General features: G+C 22.6%; 7 protein-coding genes across 7 annotated transcripts; 5 read left to right on the top strand and 2 right to left on the bottom strand.

Annotated features, from left to right (window-relative positions):
• Nucleotides 1-485: 485 nt before the first annotated feature.
• On the top strand, nucleotides 486-1,517 carry PVVCY_0701150 (BRIX domain, putative; the record flags this gene model as incomplete). The annotated part of the gene is made up of 2 exons (XM_037634171.1): nucleotides 486-1,335; nucleotides 1,489-1,517. 2 exons carry the CDS (start codon nucleotides 486-488, stop codon nucleotides 1,515-1,517), a joined length of 879 nt encoding a protein of 292 aa, XP_037490313.1.
• Nucleotides 1,518-2,504: 987 nt separating this feature from the next.
• PVVCY_0701140 (perforin-like protein 5, putative) lies at nucleotides 2,505-4,550 on the top strand (the record flags this gene model as incomplete). Its single annotated transcript, XM_008627934.1, has 1 exon — nucleotides 2,505-4,550. The coding sequence occupies one exon, from the start codon at nucleotides 2,505-2,507 to the stop codon at nucleotides 4,548-4,550; it is 2,046 nt and encodes a 681-aa protein (XP_008626156.1).
• A 916-nt stretch (nucleotides 4,551-5,466) lies between these two features.
• On the top strand, nucleotides 5,467-8,325 carry PVVCY_0701130 (conserved Plasmodium protein, unknown function; the record flags this gene model as incomplete). The annotated part of the gene is made up of 1 exon (XM_008627935.1): nucleotides 5,467-8,325. One exon carries the CDS (start codon nucleotides 5,467-5,469, stop codon nucleotides 8,323-8,325), a length of 2,859 nt encoding a protein of 952 aa, XP_008626157.1.
• Nucleotides 8,326-9,109: 784 nt separating this feature from the next.
• Nucleotides 9,110-11,137, top strand: PVVCY_0701120 (perforin-like protein 4; the record flags this gene model as incomplete). Its single annotated transcript, XM_008627936.1, has 1 exon — nucleotides 9,110-11,137. One exon carries the CDS (start codon nucleotides 9,110-9,112, stop codon nucleotides 11,135-11,137), a length of 2,028 nt encoding a protein of 675 aa, XP_008626158.1.
• Nucleotides 11,138-12,193: 1,056 nt separating this feature from the next.
• PVVCY_0701110 (conserved protein, unknown function) lies at nucleotides 12,194-14,786 on the top strand (the record flags this gene model as incomplete). The annotated part of the gene is made up of 13 exons (XM_037634170.1): nucleotides 12,194-12,292; nucleotides 12,392-12,454; nucleotides 12,600-12,632; nucleotides 12,750-12,803; nucleotides 12,891-12,944; nucleotides 13,038-13,096; nucleotides 13,223-13,340; nucleotides 13,494-13,715; nucleotides 13,829-13,895; nucleotides 14,025-14,144; nucleotides 14,227-14,320; nucleotides 14,532-14,586; nucleotides 14,682-14,786. The coding sequence occupies 13 exons, from the start codon at nucleotides 12,194-12,196 to the stop codon at nucleotides 14,784-14,786; spliced, it is 1,143 nt and encodes a 380-aa protein (XP_037490312.1).
• A 705-nt stretch (nucleotides 14,787-15,491) lies between these two features.
• PVVCY_0701100 (conserved Plasmodium protein, unknown function) lies at nucleotides 15,492-16,671 on the bottom strand (the record flags this gene model as incomplete). The annotated part of the gene is made up of 2 exons (XM_008627938.1): nucleotides 15,492-16,095; nucleotides 16,232-16,671. 2 exons carry the CDS (start codon nucleotides 16,669-16,671, stop codon nucleotides 15,492-15,494), a joined length of 1,044 nt encoding a protein of 347 aa, XP_008626160.1.
• A 1,985-nt stretch (nucleotides 16,672-18,656) lies between these two features.
• On the bottom strand, nucleotides 18,657-20,294 carry PVVCY_0701090 (conserved Plasmodium protein, unknown function; the record flags this gene model as incomplete). Its single annotated transcript, XM_008627939.1, has 1 exon — nucleotides 18,657-20,294. One exon carries the CDS (start codon nucleotides 20,292-20,294, stop codon nucleotides 18,657-18,659), a length of 1,638 nt encoding a protein of 545 aa, XP_008626161.1.
• Nucleotides 20,295-20,529: the final 235 nt, after the last annotated feature.

The following is a 20,529-nucleotide window of genomic DNA, read 5'->3' as shown; positions in this document are numbered from 1 at the left end:
AAATTAAATGAAAAATTGTAAAATATAAAAAATAATGTTTTATCAATTCCCCATCATTTTATTATATTTTCATTATTTATCATTTTTTTTTTGTGGGTTTGGCTTGAAAATTAATTTATATATTTTTTTTATGAACAAAAAATAGTGAGTTGTTTCATTTTAATTACATGAACATATAAAGGAATATTATTATTGTCAAGAAAGTATAGCAACATAAAAATTGGCTGTGATATTTATTTAGGAATATGCTAAGTAATTCTCTGTAATATATTTATATATATTATGGCCATATGTCTAGAGTTGGATATGAGAAAACGGTTATAGCTAATGTTATGAAAAATAAATATACAGAGATAATTGTCATATTTATTCACATAATATATGCATACATATAACATATATATACAGATAATTTATAATTATATATCTCTAATTATTTAACTATAAGAGGGTATGATATTATTTTGTAAAATTTTGATGATAAAATGGCAACTAAGAAAAAAAGCAGGATAAATGGAAAATTAAAAAAAATTGATAATAAAAATAAAAAAATAGATAAATATAAAAATGTAGACGAAATTGCAAAGGAAGCCATAAAAAAAACAAATGTAATATTAATTAAAAAAAAAGGAATGAGTCCAGAAATCAAAACTCTTTGTCGAGACATAACAGATATGTTTAATCCATATTGTATAGTATTTTATATTAACAAATTAAAAAATGCAAATGAAATAAATAATAAATTAAAAGAATTAAGTTATCAATTTTCAATTTCTATTTATTTGCAAAATCTTAAATTATTTTATAAAATTACAAGTAATTATACAAAATTAGCAATAACATTAATGATTCGAAGTTATACAGGATCATCTATAGTTAAATCTGTTTATTCAAAACATTTAGCTATTGATTATAAAAAATTAAAACCTTTACTTATTTTAAAAAATTTTAATAACACCAAAAATCCAGAATTGGAAAATTATTTAATTATTGTACAAAATGTTTTAAAAAATTTATATCCAAGTGTAAGTTTGGCCAATGATTTTACACACAAGCCACGAAGAATTTTATTATATTGTTATAACGCTAGTGATAATACTATATATTTTAGACAATATGCAACAAATTTTAAAAAAAATGCCCTTGATAAAATTATAGGGAAAGCTTATCAAATTGAAGGCTCGAATGAAAATATCGATATATATAAATATATTTCGAACAAACTTATTAATAATAATAATGATGATAATGAAGACAAAGACAATGAACATAATTTACTAGAAATTGGCCCACGTATTAATTTTGCTATATATAAAATCATGGATCAGGATAATGGTATGCTTTTTTGTTTATTTCTAATCTATTATTTATTGCTTTTGTTTATACAAATTTTTTTTCATGGAGTTAATTATTATTTAAATTTATGTATATATATTTAAACCTTGATGATGTAGCTATAGTCATACATATACCTTTTTATTTTTTTAGTGATATATTCAATGCCGACGATGAATTGACAATTCTTTGGATTAGGAAGATCCAAAATATAATGGATATGAAATTTATTTTTCAGAAGACATAGTTTCAATTAAAATGGAATATCATCTTTTATATATCCAAATTTAGAATAATTAAAAAAAAATATTCAAAAGCAACTTTATAATATTTGACAAAAATAAATTAGCGACATGAGTGTCTTACAAATTATATATTAACAAGGAATATATTTAATTCGTTTTTTTCTCTAATTTTCCTGAATTGTTAATAATTTTTATGAACAAGAAATAAATATGTGATAAAAATGTCGATATTTTAGCTATATTTTTTTTTTTCTCTATTAAGATTTAGGAATATTTTAAACATTGGCTAGCTTAAAAAAAATAAAGTTGTTAATTTTGTTTTAAATTGTTTTTCACAAATAAACAAATATATAAGTACCTATATTTTTTTTGATAAATGTGTATTATAAATATAAGATGGATATACATAGACAACATCAATTATATAAGTATCTTTAAGTGTTCTTTTAATTAAATATAATATTTTTACACATTTTTTAATTACATATTTACCCTTGGTTATGCACAAATATATATATGAATATATATTTGTGTGTATGTTTTTTATTTTGATATATTTATGTTTATCTTTTTGTTTAATTTTTGTAGTATATTTCATAATTTTACTTATGTATAAAAAATTTCATTGTTTTTATTCTATAGCATTTGCAATTTTATCTTTTTGATAAATAAACAAATTTACTTACAATAAATATTTAATTTGACTAAATAAAAAGCATTTATTCCTGTATGGTCAGGATATTTACGCTAATATATTTTATTTATTTTAAACACGTTCGAAATTGGTCATTTTTTTCAAACCGTATTAATGCCATCACGATTTACATTTTGTGTGACAAGAAAGAGTAGCCTATATTTACGGTTGTCTCTGTATGCGCCTTTCTATATATATACACATGTTTATTTACGAATGGTTGTATAAAAATGGGAATAAGTAAGTGCATTTGGTGGGCCTTTGCAGTGGCAACAACCCATGTAGCAGTGTACTGCATTTTGAAGACACATAGTATATATGACGCACATTCATATAATGATAATGTTGATGTATCAGATATTAAATACTTGGTAAATTATTTAGGGATGTCTTATGATATTATCAAAGGGAACCCAATGGGCGATCCACTATTTACTGTCGATCTAGGATACAAAAGGTATATTTTGAAGGAAAAACTTTGGTCGGAAGAAAATGAAAAGGATAGACAAAAAAAAGATAACAAAAATAGACAAGAACAAAGTAAATATCAAAATAAGATGGAAGAGAGTACAGAAAAATATGGAACTAGTACCGAAAATGATAATAGCATATTTTTTATAGCTAAAAAAAAAGAAGATATAAAATGTGTTTATAATAAAAAAGGAAAAATAATTAAAAATTTAGAAGATATAGATGATGAATATAAGAGTTATAAATTTCCAGTATTATATAAAATTCATCCTTTTAATTCTTCAAATTATTATAGGATGTTAGTTGAAAGAATTGAAAAGGGGTATTCAATAATTATTGATAAAAAGATATGTTCTAGATATTTTGTTGCTTTAAAAAATGTTGACAGTAGTAAATTAGATCCATTTTTTATAAATATGTTAAATGATTTGGAAAAGAATTATAAAAATATAAATATAAATAAATATAAATGTAGTGTACATTCATATAAAAAAAATAAATATGATAAAAATTGCTTAAAAACAATAACCCCATGGATTACTTTTTTTAATTTATATGGAACTCATTTAGTGTCTGAAGTATATTATGGAGGTAAAATTATAAATATTTTATATTCGGAATATTATAATAATATATATAATTCTGATCAAGTTCAAATATATAAAAAACGGTTGAACCCGTTTACAAGTGGAAATAAACTTGGGAGTTTTTATTTTGGATCGATTATATCAAAGAGACAGAATTACACAAACCAAAAGGACAATGATAATATATTAACTTATATAAAAGAAAAAAATACGATATATGATGGTGGAGAAGATATTAAAGAATATAAAGATGGTGAAGGAAAAGTTCTTATGATAAATGGTATTGAAGATGAATGGGAAAAAACAATAAATGGTAAATATGCAAAACCAATTAAGTTGACTTTAAGACCTTTTTCTGATTTTATAAAAACAAATGATGGAAAAGTTGCTTATTATAAAGCTTTAGAATATTATTCTAATATTAGTTACTCGGAATATAATAGATATCCTTTTGAAATAAATAAAACTGAATCGGATTTATACAAAATGGATATTAAAAAATGGCATCAATATATAGATAAAAATATTAATTTAAATATATCACTTAAATGTGAAAATGATGAAAAAATTATTAGTGGATTTATAATAACAAATAAACAAAAACAATATGATGACAGTATAGTAATGCATGTATGTTCATCAACTGATGAATGTTCTAGTGGAATAAATATAGCATCAGATAAAAGTTTTGAATTTGGTTGGATATTATGTAGTAAACATAATTTAAATGAAATATATCAGATTTATAAAAAGGCAACACATGAGAATGAACAAATTACTTGTCCGTCAAATATGAAAATAGGTTTTGGATTTATATTAACAATACAAAAAAGTTTAAGTGCAAATATTGTAATCGAACCATGTATAAGTGGTACAAATAGTTGTCAATCACAAGAAAAAAATAAAAATGAAAATTTTCAAAATTTTTTTTGGGTTAATTGTCTTCCTAATAATAAACAATTATTCATAAATACATTAGAGTCTAAAACTTTGAGCCAAAAAATGCATATAGATAAAAATACATTAATTAGTTTAAAATGTACACCTGGGAAATTTATAATATCTGGATTTGCAATTGACTATATTTCATCTAGTATAACAGATTATGCATTATGTGAAGTAGGAAGCTCATCATGTGATTTAAATATTCGGGTTCAACAACCAAGCACTCAAGAAGTTCATATGCCTATTATATATATCGTATGCTCGTCCATTTAGTTTGCATTAAAGAAGATGTAATCGGCTTTTGTCAATGATGTACATGTTTTATATTAAACTGTTTTATCTTTATATTTCCACTTTATTAAAGATGAGTTGTTTTAATTTTAATACATACTATTTTGCTTGTTTATCTTGTTGTGTTTATATATAAATGCCAACAAAATGCCGTATTTTATAAACTATAACCCCTTTTTAATAAAATTGAATCGATCTATAAATACTTTGCCTTAGCTTGTGACAATAAAGTAGTGAAAAAAAATTTAAGATTATTGACAAATTTTTCGAATAAAAAAATTCTCGAAAATTTATATTTTCATATAACGTTTCGAAAATAGCATTTCACTAGTTTGTGACTATAGATTTTTTTTTTTATAAATATTTTCTATATTTGATGTGGGTCTCTAATTTTGTATTTCAAACGGTGAAAAAAATTATGCATTAAATATATGGGTATAATTATGTATTGTGAATATGGGGTGATAAAATATTTCGATTTAGTTCGGCAAAAATAAAATGCAAAATATAAGTTTTAAGTTTTTGTGCAAATAAGTGAATGTACTAACATGATAATATAATAATAGCAATTATTTGCATTTCTAGCATTATTATTGTTAGCAAATTGCATTTTACTCATCCAGTTTATTTAGAAGGGATGGAAAAGTGTAAATTCGGTAGAGAGTTCTACAAATTTTTATGTTGGAATAATGGGTATACCTTTAGGTGAAGAATATATGCTAATATAAAGATATATAAATGTGAATACACGTATGTATGGTCATAATATTTTTGTATATGGATTGCGCTTAAAATTATGATTAAGAGGTAGGACTATCCAAAATGAATGTAAACAAAATTGAAGGAATAAAATAAGAGAAATAATTTCTATACAATATTTTCCCTTACTACATGAATAATGATAAACCTTGTAAAGAGAACTAAGCCAACAAGAGTTTTCAACTATTTTGTCAATTTGAACACACAATTTTATATACATGGAAAAGAATACAAGAGTTACTTTTCAACCTATGAAAAAGGTTTAGAGCAAGAGCAAAAAGAAAATAACAACAATGAGAGAGAAAAAATGAACTGCATTAATATTGTCGAAAAGGAGAGTAATAATTTAGAACGAGGTTGTTATAAAAAGAAGTATATATCGTCTAAAGAAAAGAAATTGATTTATTTAGAAAATACAAAAAAAAATAGTATGCATAAATTAAATATAGAAATAGATGAAGCTAATTATGAGGAGTTGTTAAAATATAAAAATATAAAAAATGTAATTTTAATGAAAAATAAAAAAGATATATTAAAATATTTAAACAGTTATGTATTAAATAATAATAAAGCTAAGTATTATATTTTAAGATTGATAATGTTTACAATAGCTAGTCAAATAAATCAATACAAAATTAATGAACTAATATATATATTACACACATTTAAAGAGAAAAATTTTTTAAATCCATTTATAATATTACATATATCAAATAGAATATCAACAAATGACGAACTTATTAAACAAATAAATATTAATGAATTTGTTTTTTTATTAGACATTTTAAATATTCCATTATTAATATCAAATAAATTTATACAATTTGTTCAAAATTTTATAAATAAAAATATAGACAATTTTTCATTTACTGATTTTTTTATTATAGCATATTTTTTAGCTAAAAATAATTTATATAATGAATATATTTTTAATACTATAGAATTTTTTTATAAAAAATTTGGAAACCATTTATTTTCAAAAGTTTTACAAGAGGAGAGTTGCTCGGTTAAGTCTGGTTATATTTGTGACAACGATCAGAATTTAATTGGTGAGCTAGCTTGTGAAGAGAAAGGGATATTAAAAAAGATATCAGCTAACCTTTTTAAACAAGCTCCTAAACATTTATTTATTTTGTCAAAATATGGATATAGAAATGTGTGTATATATAAGAATATTTATAAAATAATTACTTTGAAATGCTATTTTTATAAACCTACTGAAATAAGTTCTATATTAAAATCAGCAAAAAATATAAATTTATTTAACATTTTTTTATTTAAAAAATTAACTGAATGTATAACAAAAAATTTAAGTCAATATAAAATATGTATATTATTAGATTGTTTGAATTGTTTGTCTTTTTTTAATTATAAAGATAATAAATTAATAACAAAAATATTAGTAACATTACCAAGAACTATACAAAATTATACTTCAAATGATTTTGTTAAATTAGTATATTTTTTAGATAATTTTATTACTTTTTCAAAATATTTTATACTATTTTTTAATCAACAGATTCTATATTTTTCATCATCTCTTGGTATAAACCATTTAATCACATTATTAAAAATTTCAACTCATCAAAATTTTATATCACCACCTATTTTTTATTTATTAAATATTAAATTGACAAGTTTTATTTTACACACAAAAGTTATGACCTCAAATCATGAGCATAATATAAAACAACTCTCTTTTATTCATGATAATAAATGTCATACAATATATAAGGACAATACAAAAAAATATATTAATGAAATAAATTTAAAAAATGTTTTAGATATTTTTAATTTAGCATATTTCATATCTGCTTTCCCCTCAGATTTATTTCAAAAAAGTTTAGAGTTTGTATTTATGATATATAACAAGTTTGAACAATTAAGCTTAGAAGAGTTAAAAGACATAACAAATATTTCCAACTATTTTATTTTAATTCATAAGGATTATAACCATTTTTGTAAACATGACTTATATTTAAATTTAAGAAAATTTTTTGATTTTATATATTCTGAATTGTTCAGAAAAATTGAAGACACACAAAATACGAGTGATCAGTTACTATATCATGACAAGCCGTCAATCACTGAAAATTGGGAAGATAATTATTCATGTAATAAGGACGAACTTATAGTTTCTCTAAGACTGATAAATAATATTGATGAAATAAAAGTTATGCACAACAATAAACCTTTGGTATGTAAAAATAAATTAAATGAAACAGCAGAGTATATAAACATTTTAGAAACAATTATAATAACATTTCTTTTTGAATTAATGTATCAACATTTAAAGAAAAAAAATATAAATAAATATATATATATATATTTTTACAATCTCTACATTAAATATATAAAATGTTTATTTTTCAACAAAAATAGTTTCATACCTAGTTATACTAAAACAAGCAACCATTGTTTATTTTTAATTAAAAAACTTCTTCCTATAATATATTCTCTAGATTTTAAAAAATATATTAAGCCAAATCCATATCATATGTCTACATATACATTGAGGCCATTCCAAAATGAAGATAAGGATTTACTTAAAAGTTGTCATAAAAAAAGAGAAACACTATACCATCACCAAATAATTAGAGAAATCTATGATCTGTTGAAAAGTTTAAAGCACAATAATTATAAATTTAAATTTATTAATAAGAAACATGGTGAAAGAAATTCAATTTTCATATATACCGATTATATATATGTAAAAAATATTAAAACACAAAAGAAAATAGCTATTTTATTCGCGACACAAAATTATTATTACACACCAGTTGATGAACTAAAAATCAGTTTTAATTCAGTTGACGATTCAAAATCTTTTGAAAAAAAATCTTTAACTAAGTTGGCACAAATACAGTTGGAATATTTTAATCTGTTTTTTTCTACCGTCCATTTAGTCCCATTTTATTTATGGAGAAAAATGACTTTGAATGAGCAAAAAAAATATTTCCTAACTTTCTTAGAATATAATGAAAAGCCAATCTCTTAATGCGTTCACTGTTTTATATCGGATAGTTGTAATCGCCGTGCTGTTTTGTGTTTGTAATTTTTTTTATTTTTTTTTAATTTTTTTGTGGTTAATTTGTTCATGCAATTTGCAATCTACAATTTGAAAAACCAATTAACAGGGGGTAATATTCCCCAAAAATGTCTTATCAAGACAATTTAATTATTTTATATTTAATTTTTTTAGTTTATTATATCGCAAAGTAACGATATATTTATACATTGCTTACTTTAGGAGGCACACACATGTGTTTGCTTATAAATTCCAAAAAATGGAGACTAAACTATGAAAACGAAAAAATTACTTAAATATGGAAAAGAATAAACAATGATTGGTTAATGCTTTCATATTAAAGGTTTAATTTAATATTTAGCAAAATATTGTCTCTTTATTTGGCTAGTTGTATAAAAATATGCCGATTTTTTATTAACAAGACATAATAATTTTTGCCTAGTTGCATGAAATTCTCCTATTTTTTATTAACAGGACATAATATTTTTCACAACTGGCTATATTTTAGTAAATGTTTACCTGAATGTATGACTTTTCTGTAATTTATGTGTGCAAAACTAGCCCTTTTTTTTTGTTTAAAAAAAATATAAATAATATACATGACTAATTATAAGTGTATAATTTAATATTTTTTTAATAATACAAAATATTTCAATAAAAAATATCACAACTTTATATAATTTATAGGAATAATTTAATTATGTATTTTTAGTGATATTTTTCGAATACAAATTGTATCAGTAACGTTTTTAAAATGGTTATTAATTTAAAAATTAAATTCCCCAAAATAAGACATGTACTTATTTTGGGCTTCTTTATGGTTGGTTTTGGTATGTGCTATGATCACAATGACGAAACCAAAGAAGAAATCCTATTCAACAATGAAATATATAATAAATACATAGGAAAGGGATATGATATAATGTTTGGGTGGCCATTACCAAATAATGAACTTAATGAAGATATAGGTTTTAAAGAAGAAATATTTAACACAAAAAATAATATAGACTATATCAATGAAAATGTTTGTCATAAAGAAGAATATTTTAAATTTATCGAAGATATAAATGATGTTGCATATATAGCATTGAATAATATAAACATAGATGATTTGAATAGAAATATTAATCCTTTTTCAGCCTCTATACCATATAAAGGGTATTTTACTGATTTAGAAATAAAAAAGAGAAAATATATTGTTGCAGAAAATACATGTTTACATAGTTATGCAACTTATAATTTAAAAGAATCTATTAAAAATATAAATCCCGATTTTTTATTAGACACTGAAAAATTACCTATTTTATCTAAAAGTGTTGCTGAAAAAACTTGTTCTAAGTTGGTATATATGTATAATTCCAAGAATGAGCAATGCATAAAATTTATTAAGCCATGGATGGCTTTTTTCAGAAAATATGGAACACATGTTATTGTGTCAGCTCACTTTGGTGGGAAAACTATTAACACGTTAGAAGTACCAATACAAAAATTTGAAGAATTAAAAATATATAATTATAAATATTCCATTGAAAATAATAGATATTTGAATGTATTTAAAGATCGATTGATTTTGAAAAATATACTAAAAACGGAAAATGGTAGCCAACATAATTATATGCAAGGTAAGGAAGCAGAAAAAAATGATGACTATTTAGACAAAAAAGCAAATGATGTATTGAACAAATATGAGAATTCAAATTCAAACAAAATAAATTTAGATATAAAAGGAGGAAACAATTTAAACGATGAATGGAAAGAATTAACTTATGAGCAATGGAAAAATTCTATATATACAAATATAGTACCTATATATCTTGATTTATTTTCATTGAGTTCATTTATGCATATAGAAAAAAAAGAATCATATAATAATGCATTGTTATATTATAACAATTTATTTGGTATGAATCAAGAAAATTATTATTATTCTCAAAATATAGGTGATATATTACTTGATGGAAAACAAATAACAGGATCTGGGAAAGGAACTTTAATTTTAACTTGCCCTGATGGATATACTAAAAGTACTGGATTTATATTTGCATTTGATAAATCTCTGGAATTAACAAATAAACAAAAAAAAGAAAATAAAATTTTAGAAAATAGGATAAGAATACATCCATGTCATAATAAAGGGGAATATGATACATCCTGTTCTTATGTAAATAAAAATTCAGATATTATAACTTTTGGATGGATATATTGTGTCAAATATAATTTTATAAAATTTGAAACGATTTATAAAAAAAATGATAATGGATCTTCTGATGGTAAATCATTAGATATAACATGTCCAGATGGAAATAAATTAGGACTAGCATTTAAAATAAAATTAGATCAAGATAAAAATTTAGACAAAATAAAAATAAAACCATGTTCTATAGGTGATAATAATAAATGTACTATTGAGAAAATGAAAAATAATACTGATTATTTAATTTGGGGATTTTGTATTCCATCATTTTATCAAAGTATAAATTCATTGCAACTCATATACATCGATAAAGATGATGTAGTTTCAAATGTTCAAGGGGCTTGTTCAGATATATACAAAAATGAATATGATGATATTTTTCTTGGTTTTACTTTTGCATTTAGAAAAGATTTAATAGATGGATTTAATATGTCTGCATGTGATGGGGGAGTTAAACACTGTATTAGTAAAATACATGAAAACAAAAATAATGTAAGTATATCTAAAAATACAGAACAAAATTATGTTGGGATGTTTCTTGTATGCCGAAACCATGGAGAAAATGAGCATAAATTTGGAGCACTATAAGGTAGTTGGATTTTTTTTCTATAAAATGTTAACATGTTTTTTATTCACTATTATGATGAAATGCATACAACAAAACGATATTGGATCCTTTTCGAACTCCTCATTTATTTTATCTATACTTTTTTTTTTCTTTATTTGTTTCATGGAGTGATATAAATAAATTAGTATACCATATCCTTATTATTATGTATTGATAATATTTTTTTTCGTATCCTTCGTTTATGTATGTACTGTTTATCTAGACAATGTATATTCGAGTTTAATTCAGTATGCATAAAATGTGAATATAGCTAATAACACTTGAATGTATTACAAAGTGAGATGGACAGCAAGCCGATTCAGCGTTCCGATGGATGTTGTCTTATACATAGTGTGCGATAAAAATGGATGTAAATAAAATGAGTGTAATAAATAAAGGGAGTAGTGAAAACCTACAAAGGATGTTGTATTTGAGAAGTTATATGGAAAATTGTTTTGAAAAATTACAAAGATGGAAAAAAGTAAAATTGACGAAAGGTACAATTTTGGATTGGTTAAGAAGGTATACTATTCTTTAATCGGAGCTATCTTTTTCTTTATTTTTTTTTTTTCATTTTTTTCCCTATTTTTTTAGCACTTTTTAAAGAAAAGATTGATCACATTCTACAAAATAAATTGTTGAAAAATGTGTTTTTACATATATATGGAAGTTATAAAAAATTTTCAAATTTCATTGTTTTTTTAATGCATATTTAAATAAACAAAATTTAAAAAATAATATAAAATAAATAAAAATATAATAACATGTAATTATATATTTCATAAAATTATATATGCTTTGCTTTATATAATATCTATTTTAATTTAGCGGAATAAATATAATATATGCGTCCACATTAATATGTTTGTATGTTGAATATATGAAAAAATAATTACAATATGTATTTATTATTATTCAAGCTATATACCATATTTTAAGTAGTACCTCTTTCTTTATTTCTACACAAGTATATTTACATACTTACCATATAGCAGTATTTTGTTTATCAACTTTAATGTATATTATGCTGTGTTAATATGTATATGCTTTTTAAAGATCAATTAAAAAAAGACGATGAAGAAAATGAGAATCAGAAATTAGTTACAAATAAAAAAATATATCCATCTTCCAAAAATGTAATTAGATTATACATGCATATGGGCACACACAGTTGTGTTGTTTTCTTATTAATTTAAATTTTTAACTTTGATAAAAACATGGATATTTTTTTTTAGGAAAATACGCTATCTTCAAAATATTTCCAAAAAGAAAATCGAAGATTCAAACATAACTTAGTAGTAATAACAAAAATTTATAAAATAAGACACTTGTAAATGTGTCATTGTTTATGTCTATTCAATTCAGAACATGAGTTTTATCAAAACATTTTTTATTTCCTATATTATTTATATATATTTTTTTGTATTATCTTGATGTTTATAGAATATTTTAGATAAGAACAATTTAATAGATATTGTAAGGAAAATATTTCAAATATGGGAAAATAAAAATGCATAGAATAAACTTGACATGTACATAATTTGGAGCTAGCCAAATAATTAATTGTCCTCATTTTTTTTTTTTTTTTGGTAGAAGCTGGAATTAACTAGTGAAATAGAAAACGAATTTGATGTAACAAAAAATAAGGTAAACATTTGTATCCCGAATAAAGTACACACAAAAATATATTTTTTGTACATACTTATTAATATGGCTATTTTGTTTCCCTTTTAGAAGGATGGAGAACCAACAGGAGTTGTAATAGCATGTTGTCTAGGAACCGATTTTGTAATATATATATGACAGATAGAAATATTTGCAAATTAATTTATTTCGGTTTTATATAGTAAAAATATTTTTAATTCAATTTTTATTGCATAGCACTTTTCCCGATTTATAAAGGATCTTAAAGCACATAATATAAGCAACGATTTTATCAAGTAAATGAAAAATACTACACAAAAATATGTTCATATATTTATGTGGAAATATTCTATCTTAAAAATATAAGATTACATATATATATATATATATGTACACATTAAAAAATTATATCAACTTTTCAGAATAAAAAAAGTATATAGTGAAGTAATATTCTGTTCAGCCTTCGAACAAAAAAAAACATTTTTTTTATTCCGTTTTGGTTGTATCGTTCTTTGGGATTTCACCATAAAAGAGAAGGAGGTAAAAAAAAATGTATGCTCATGTTTATTTTTATTTGAACTATATTGATGGGGATTAGCTAATTGGCTATATATATATATATATATATATATAATATATGTTTAGTACACCTTTTTAATCATTTATATTTTATGTTTCCCTTTCGGTTTGAAGATCTTAATTACGAGTTTGAGGAAATATTTAAGTGAGGCCTATGCAGAAGATAACATTGAAATGGATAGCATGTTTTACATTATGAATGTGCCCAATAATGGGGATAACTATAAACATGAAAAAAATATAGATAGGAATTCCTTTAAAATAAAGAATGATATTATATATATTTATACAAAAAATATATTTGAAAAGCTAAGTTATTCATACGCATTAGCACAGGTAAAAAAATAAATGCAACACAATCATTAAGCATTGACAAGTTATCGGTACAAGCAGTAATATGTTTGAACTAAATAAATATGTTTCCCCTCTACTTTTTTTAACTTTTCCAGAGTGTCAAGTTATCGTATTTTGAAAATGTGGTTGATGATACAATAGATAAGACAAAAAATATTCCAGGTAATATTTTTAATAAAGATGTTTATGAATACACACACAAATATTATATATATATAAGTGTGGGAGTTACAAAAGGTATGAGCAAATGCTTTTATTTATGTCTGTGTTGCATGCATTCATTTTTTTTAGAGTGTATCGCTAGAACAGGGAAAATTCAGTTAAAGAAAAATGACATAAGTAAAAAAATTGGAGAATTATTCGTAAACAGATTTTATGTGAATATGAATAGTGATATGTTAGATACACCAGGTAATAAAAAATAGCATTTTCAAATATTTACATGACATACTATATTGTGAAAAAAAATATTCATATTTTATGTACTGTTCAGAAATATTTTGGGACCATGAAGATTTTACTGAAACATATGAACATTTTAGAAAATATTTAGATATATCCAAAAGAGTAGAAATATTAAATCATAGGTAAGAATTATCATTCTTTAAATATGTATGATAAAAGTGGTTATAATATGAAGATTTATGATTCGAATATTTTATAGCTTGCTGAAAAAAAAATGAAATAATGCAAGTATTATTTTTAAATAAGTTTAAGGAATTTGTTTATAATAATTCCATTCATTGTTTTATTCTATATTTAGACTGTTGATATGTGCAAATTCGTTGTTTTTTACAGACTCGATATAATTAAGGATTTGTATGATATGCTACAAAACGAATTAACAATTCAGGTTAGTGAGCATAAATATATGACAATTTTTCGCTAGTTTTTTTTTTTCTGCACGCGTTAATATTTTTTTTTATTTTTCCCTTTTTATTATTATAGCATGGATATAAGTTAGAATGGATAGTTATATATTTAATATGTGTGGAAGTTATTATAGATATTGTTTGGACAATTATAATTAAAGGTGTTCTTAAATGGAGATAAATTATATTAAATATTTTTTTAAGTTTGCTAACAATATATAGACATTTATGAATTTTTCCAGGTTTTATAATTTTTATATCTTTATTGCTTGTTCATAATTTTTAACAACTTTTTTTTAAACAATCATAATAATATGTATACATAATTTTGTGTGTGCATAGAATAAGCACAAGAACAAAATAAATAAAATAGGCATAAATAATATGGAATGAATATATTAAGCCATTTTGTTCTTAAAAATGGATAAAATATAGGATATTAAAAAAATAATCACAAAAAACAAAAAAACAAAAAGATAAAAAAACAATATCCTTAACAATTGTAATATCACAAACAATAAATATATGCACAATATGTAACCTGTATTTTCGTAATAAACATATAATATGTAAAATAATTAATTTGATAAAAATTCAATAGGCAATGCCTAATATGGGAAAACATTTATATACAACTGAAAATATAGAAATTTTCCTTTTTTCTTACATTCTTAAGAAAAATAATCATTGGTGTATATCTGTTTATATAAGTATTAATTCATCAAACTTATGCATCCAATAATATATATCAAATGGTAAGTATATTTACCTCAGTCTAAATGCGCATAAGTATTATCCATATATATTTTTTTAATTTCTATAGTTGTTTCTAATTCATGGTATCGCATTGCTTTATCGATTTTTGCTATTAATATATTTATTAAGATTATCTTCTTCCTCCTCCTCCTCTTCTACTTTTATTTCCCCTGCCTACATTCATATTATTGCTTGAGCCTCTACTTGGTCCTTCAGCTGCTGGTGTTCTTCTTGGTTCAGAAGTTGGTGTGTTTCTTACTTCAGCTGATGGTCCTCTTCTTACTTCATTAGTTGGCGTGTTTCTTACTTCAGCTGCTGGCGTTCTTCTTGCTTCAGGAGTTGGTGTGTTTCTTACTTCAGCTGATGGGCCTCTTCTTACTTCATTACTTGGCATGTTTCTTACTTCAGGTGCTGGGGCTTTTTTAACTTCTTCAGCTTCTGGTGTTTTTTTTACTTCAACAGTTGGTGCTTTTTTAATTTCTTCAGCTTGTGTGTCCTTATCTTCTACTTTGGTGCTTTCAATTTTCTTCATTGATTTTTTGTCTTTGTAAATTCCAAGTTCTTTTTCATCATCATTATCTTCTTTGGCTTGATCTTTTTTTTCCTTATAAATATAGCAAATGGGAACAAAATAATCTACATAGCAATTGTTTACAAGTTCCGACTCTTTAAGGGTCAAGAAGTTATTTAGAGGGGCTCCTTTGTAAAGTAAAACAATATTATCGACAGGTATCCTAAAAATAAAGAAAAAAATAAACGAGAAAAAATGAAAAATATTTTGAACAATCATATTCAAGCAGGAATATGAGATTGTATCTACATAAGCACAAATATATTATTTCATTTCAGTTTTTAATTTTTTGAACTTACGAAATATCCTCGTCAGTGGCACTGTAAATTCGTTGCTTTAATACTCGAACTTCTGAAGTGTCAAGAATTCTGATTTTGATAGTTTGTCTGCAGCAAAAAGACCATAAAGGTATACATCGGCTTGTTCCAGACCCACATGATTGTAATGTCCTAACATTTATAGTTATTAGTGATGATACATATAATTCTAATTTAATTGTTCTTCTGTTTGATTTATTATATGTTGACAACTTTTCATCCGGCTTGCATTCCACTTTTGCAAAATATAACACTAAGGATGAATTATCATAATTATAATTTTTTAATTTTTTAATTTTATTAATAATTTCATTTATTTTTATATTGTTATTTATATCTGGAAGCTGATATGATGTTGACTCTTTGTTGATATAATCATTAATAGTCACTGTTATGTCGTTTCCCCCTGAACTTACGTGCATTGTTACAACAAATGAAATAAAATGCGATAAAAAAAAGGAAAATTAAAAAATAATTTTAAATAATTAATTAAATTCCAAAACGGAAATATAAAAACTCAATGTAGATTGAATTATTATTTGTAGGCATGTCAGTATATGTTTGTGCTTGGGTATGTCACTTCATATATATATGCAAAGCATATTATTTGTACGCTCTTTAAAAAAGGATAAATATATAAATGCGCCAAAAAAAAATAAGTAAATGAAATTATATAGAAACTTAATAAACACTGGTTGAATAATTACATCATGTTGTATATAGGCCAAGTCAAATAAAACGAATTTAGGGGACGTATAGGGTCACCCTTTAGTTTTATAAAATATATATTTTATTATAAATAGGGTATGTTACATTGGTGGTTTACCCAAGAGCAGATATATCTATATATATGTATAAATAATACAAAGTCATATAAATACAAAAAGTATTTGACTAATTTATATAAGCTTGGGAATATAAATCAACGTACAATAAATGATCGTATATTATATATATGCAATTTATTTTTCTACGGAAAAAATATAAAAAAATAAAATAAGAAAAATAATGAAAATGAAGGTTTTTAAATTATATTTTATTTTCAATCACGAAATTTGGTGTTCTATTAATTTTTTAATTTTTTTTTATATAAAATCGTATATTTCATTATAAATTTATTAGTATTGACAATAATATTATTGGGTACTACAATAATTATAAATTTTAATAAATAAGTATAAAAATAATTCTTAATGTAACAAAAGATATAAAGAAAATTATTTTATATATAAATCGTATTTACTTATTAAAAAGAATATTTATATAATATATAAAAACACTATATGCTGCATGTATATATATGTGGTATAGATATTATATTATTAAAAAATACAATTTTTTTTATAAAATTACTGTGCGCTCATATTCCTATGCTTGAATTTTTTTTAAAACTACAAAATTACTATTTTATTATTTAATTAAAAAAACGATAAAACTAAGAGGAAAAAACTAAGCAAAAAACTAAGCAAATAACTAAGCAAATAACTAAGCAAAAAACTAAACAAAAAACTAAACAAAAAACTAAACAAAAAATGAAAATACAAAGTATAATTTTTTAATTTATATTTAATAAAGTTGGATTATTTCTAAATAACATATATATTAAAAATTTATTAAGATAATATATTTATAATATTTACATAAGGGTTATAAAAATAAATCAGGTTATACAATTATATATTTATTATTTTATTCTCTTGGTTTTGCTTGTTTTATTCTTTTTTTTATGTTTAATATTTTTTATCGCATTAAATATAATATTATGAAAAAAAAAATACTAAAATAAAGTAAACCTTATTAAATACTAATATATTCTATTTCCATTTATTTTAATATTATTTGTATAATATATAAAAAGGGGGCAGTAAATTACGGGTCTAAATAAATATTAACAACATGCATATATACGCATAATAACTTATATAAAGACATAAACAAATAGGAAGTTTTTGATAACTATAGAAAATTCATATTTAAATAAATAATTATTAGCTGTCCTAAAAAATCAAAATAGTACGAAAAAATACATAAGGGTAGTAACAAAAGAAATATTTAATTATTCATAATACAAGAATATAACAACGGGTTATATAAAATATAGGTTTGATAAATTGGCACTTGTATTGCAATTAATGATTAAATCATTTTCACCTGTACTGCAATACAAATAACCAAAAATGTTATTTCAAAAAAAAAAAAAAATCAAAATTTACATGAACGTACATAAAAAAAATGCGAAAACTAGCCATTTACGCATACATTATGTTCATATAAAAATGTTACATGCTTTTTATTGTAAAAAATGCATTTGTATATACAAAAAAAATAATTAAATCTAATGAAGAATATATATGCGTGTTGGTGTTTCACGCAAGTATAGAATTTCCCTTTAATTCATCCTAAAACATTAATAACCATATCTTTGGTTTGAATTGCTATAATATAATAATGCCTTGTGCATTGAATTTACATCATAGCCAAAAAATTCATAAAGTTCTGAAAATGATAAAACCCATGGTTGTATTCCATTTTTCTGAAAAGGATGAATTATATTGTATATAAAAAAAAAAGAGCTAATATATTCCAAAACAAAATTAAGAATATTTTTTTTATTAATTTTTTTGGTTGCTTTATAATGTTTAAATGTTGAAATGAAATAATCAATTAGCCCTATTCTCAAAGAAATAACGACATCAACGGATACGTCATTATATAATTCGTTGCATCCATCTTGAAAAATATCTTCATGGGAAGGTTTTACATATAAAGGTATGTTGTTCTTAATTAATATTTGAACTGACTCAACTATATGTTTATTGTCTAATATTGAGTTTTCAAAAAGTTTTAAAATAAAATTAGTTTCTTCATTTTTTTCTGTTTTGAAATTCAATTTATCAAATGCATTTATCTCACTGTTTATTTTTTTAATCACTCTTGTATCACCCTTTAATAATTTTAATAAAGAACAAAATAAAATAACAATAGTTTTATAAATTTTAACAAAAAAATGTGTTAAGTGTTTATTTAGTTTAACAAATTTGAATTTATTTTTTAAAAGGTTCACTATAATATCTTTTGATACTATAAATAGATTGAATAAATAATGAACATAGCCATTAAACCATGTTTTATTTATGGTGTAATGCACATTCTTGTGATCTAAATAAAATATATTTTTTATAATATGTTCTATATTTTTATTGAATGGATTAGAATTATCTGATACTAATGTCCCTTTTGATATTATTGTATTTTTTTCTGTTATATCTATTAATTTTTCATGGGAATGTGTTTTATTTATAAATTTTAGATAAAGAGAAAACTCTTCATATTTAAAATTTTTTTTTAAAGATTCCTGTTTTTCTTTTTTGTTAAAGGGAATTTTCTTACCAATAGGAGTAAATTTAGTTATAACAAATTGTTCAATAAGTTTTTCTGAACATTTTTTTGGACTATCATTTTGTTTTGAGTCTAATGATTTACTACTATTGTGTTCAGATTTGTCATTAAATATATTTGAATAATTAGTTACTTTTGTAAAATAATTATATTCATACAAACATCTTGTCAGTGTTTTATAAAATGGGGAATCAAAAATTTGATCTGGTATGTATATAGTTAAATGCTGAACTTGAAGTTCATACAAATATGTGATTATATCAATTATATATTTTATAAATTTTGTTTCATTCAAAATAATAATGTCATTTGTTTTGAAAACAATATATATATGCTTAGGTATTTTATTAATTTGTGTCTTTAATAATTTTTTTCTATCTTTCCTATTTTTAAAAAATTCTACAATATTTAAGATAAAGTTATTTTTTTTTTTAAAAAGGTTATCCAAAGTAAAATTATAAATAAGCCATTTTGTCTTTTTAAATAATTCAAATTTATTAAAAAGTTGGAATATGATAAAATTTTTTATATTTCTTACAAGGTAATAAAAATATAAATATATCCATAAAATGATATATAAACAAATTAATACGATATAATCAATAATATCCTTTGAATTTTTCATAACTTGCTTTATTTTATTCATTTTTTGAAGTCTCACACCATATTATTATTACTGATGTTGTGTATTATTTATATCCTTATCCTTTTGTATTTTTTACACGTAGGTGCTTGTTAATTTCCATTGAAATTATATTTGGTGGTATATCTTCGCATAACTTATGATACAATCTTTGTTATATGCATATTCATAATGATATAAAAATGCTTTAGTATGTATACCTTTTTATTTTGTATCATGTTACAAAAATTATAAGGTA

Source organism: Plasmodium vinckei (genome assembly GCF_900681995.1).
Source record: "Plasmodium vinckei vinckei genome assembly, chromosome: PVVCY_07".
Lineage (NCBI taxonomy): Eukaryota > Apicomplexa > Aconoidasida > Haemosporida > Plasmodiidae > Plasmodium > Plasmodium vinckei.
Note: the sequence above shows the minus strand (reverse complement) of the source record. Positions and strands in the feature narration are given on the sequence as shown.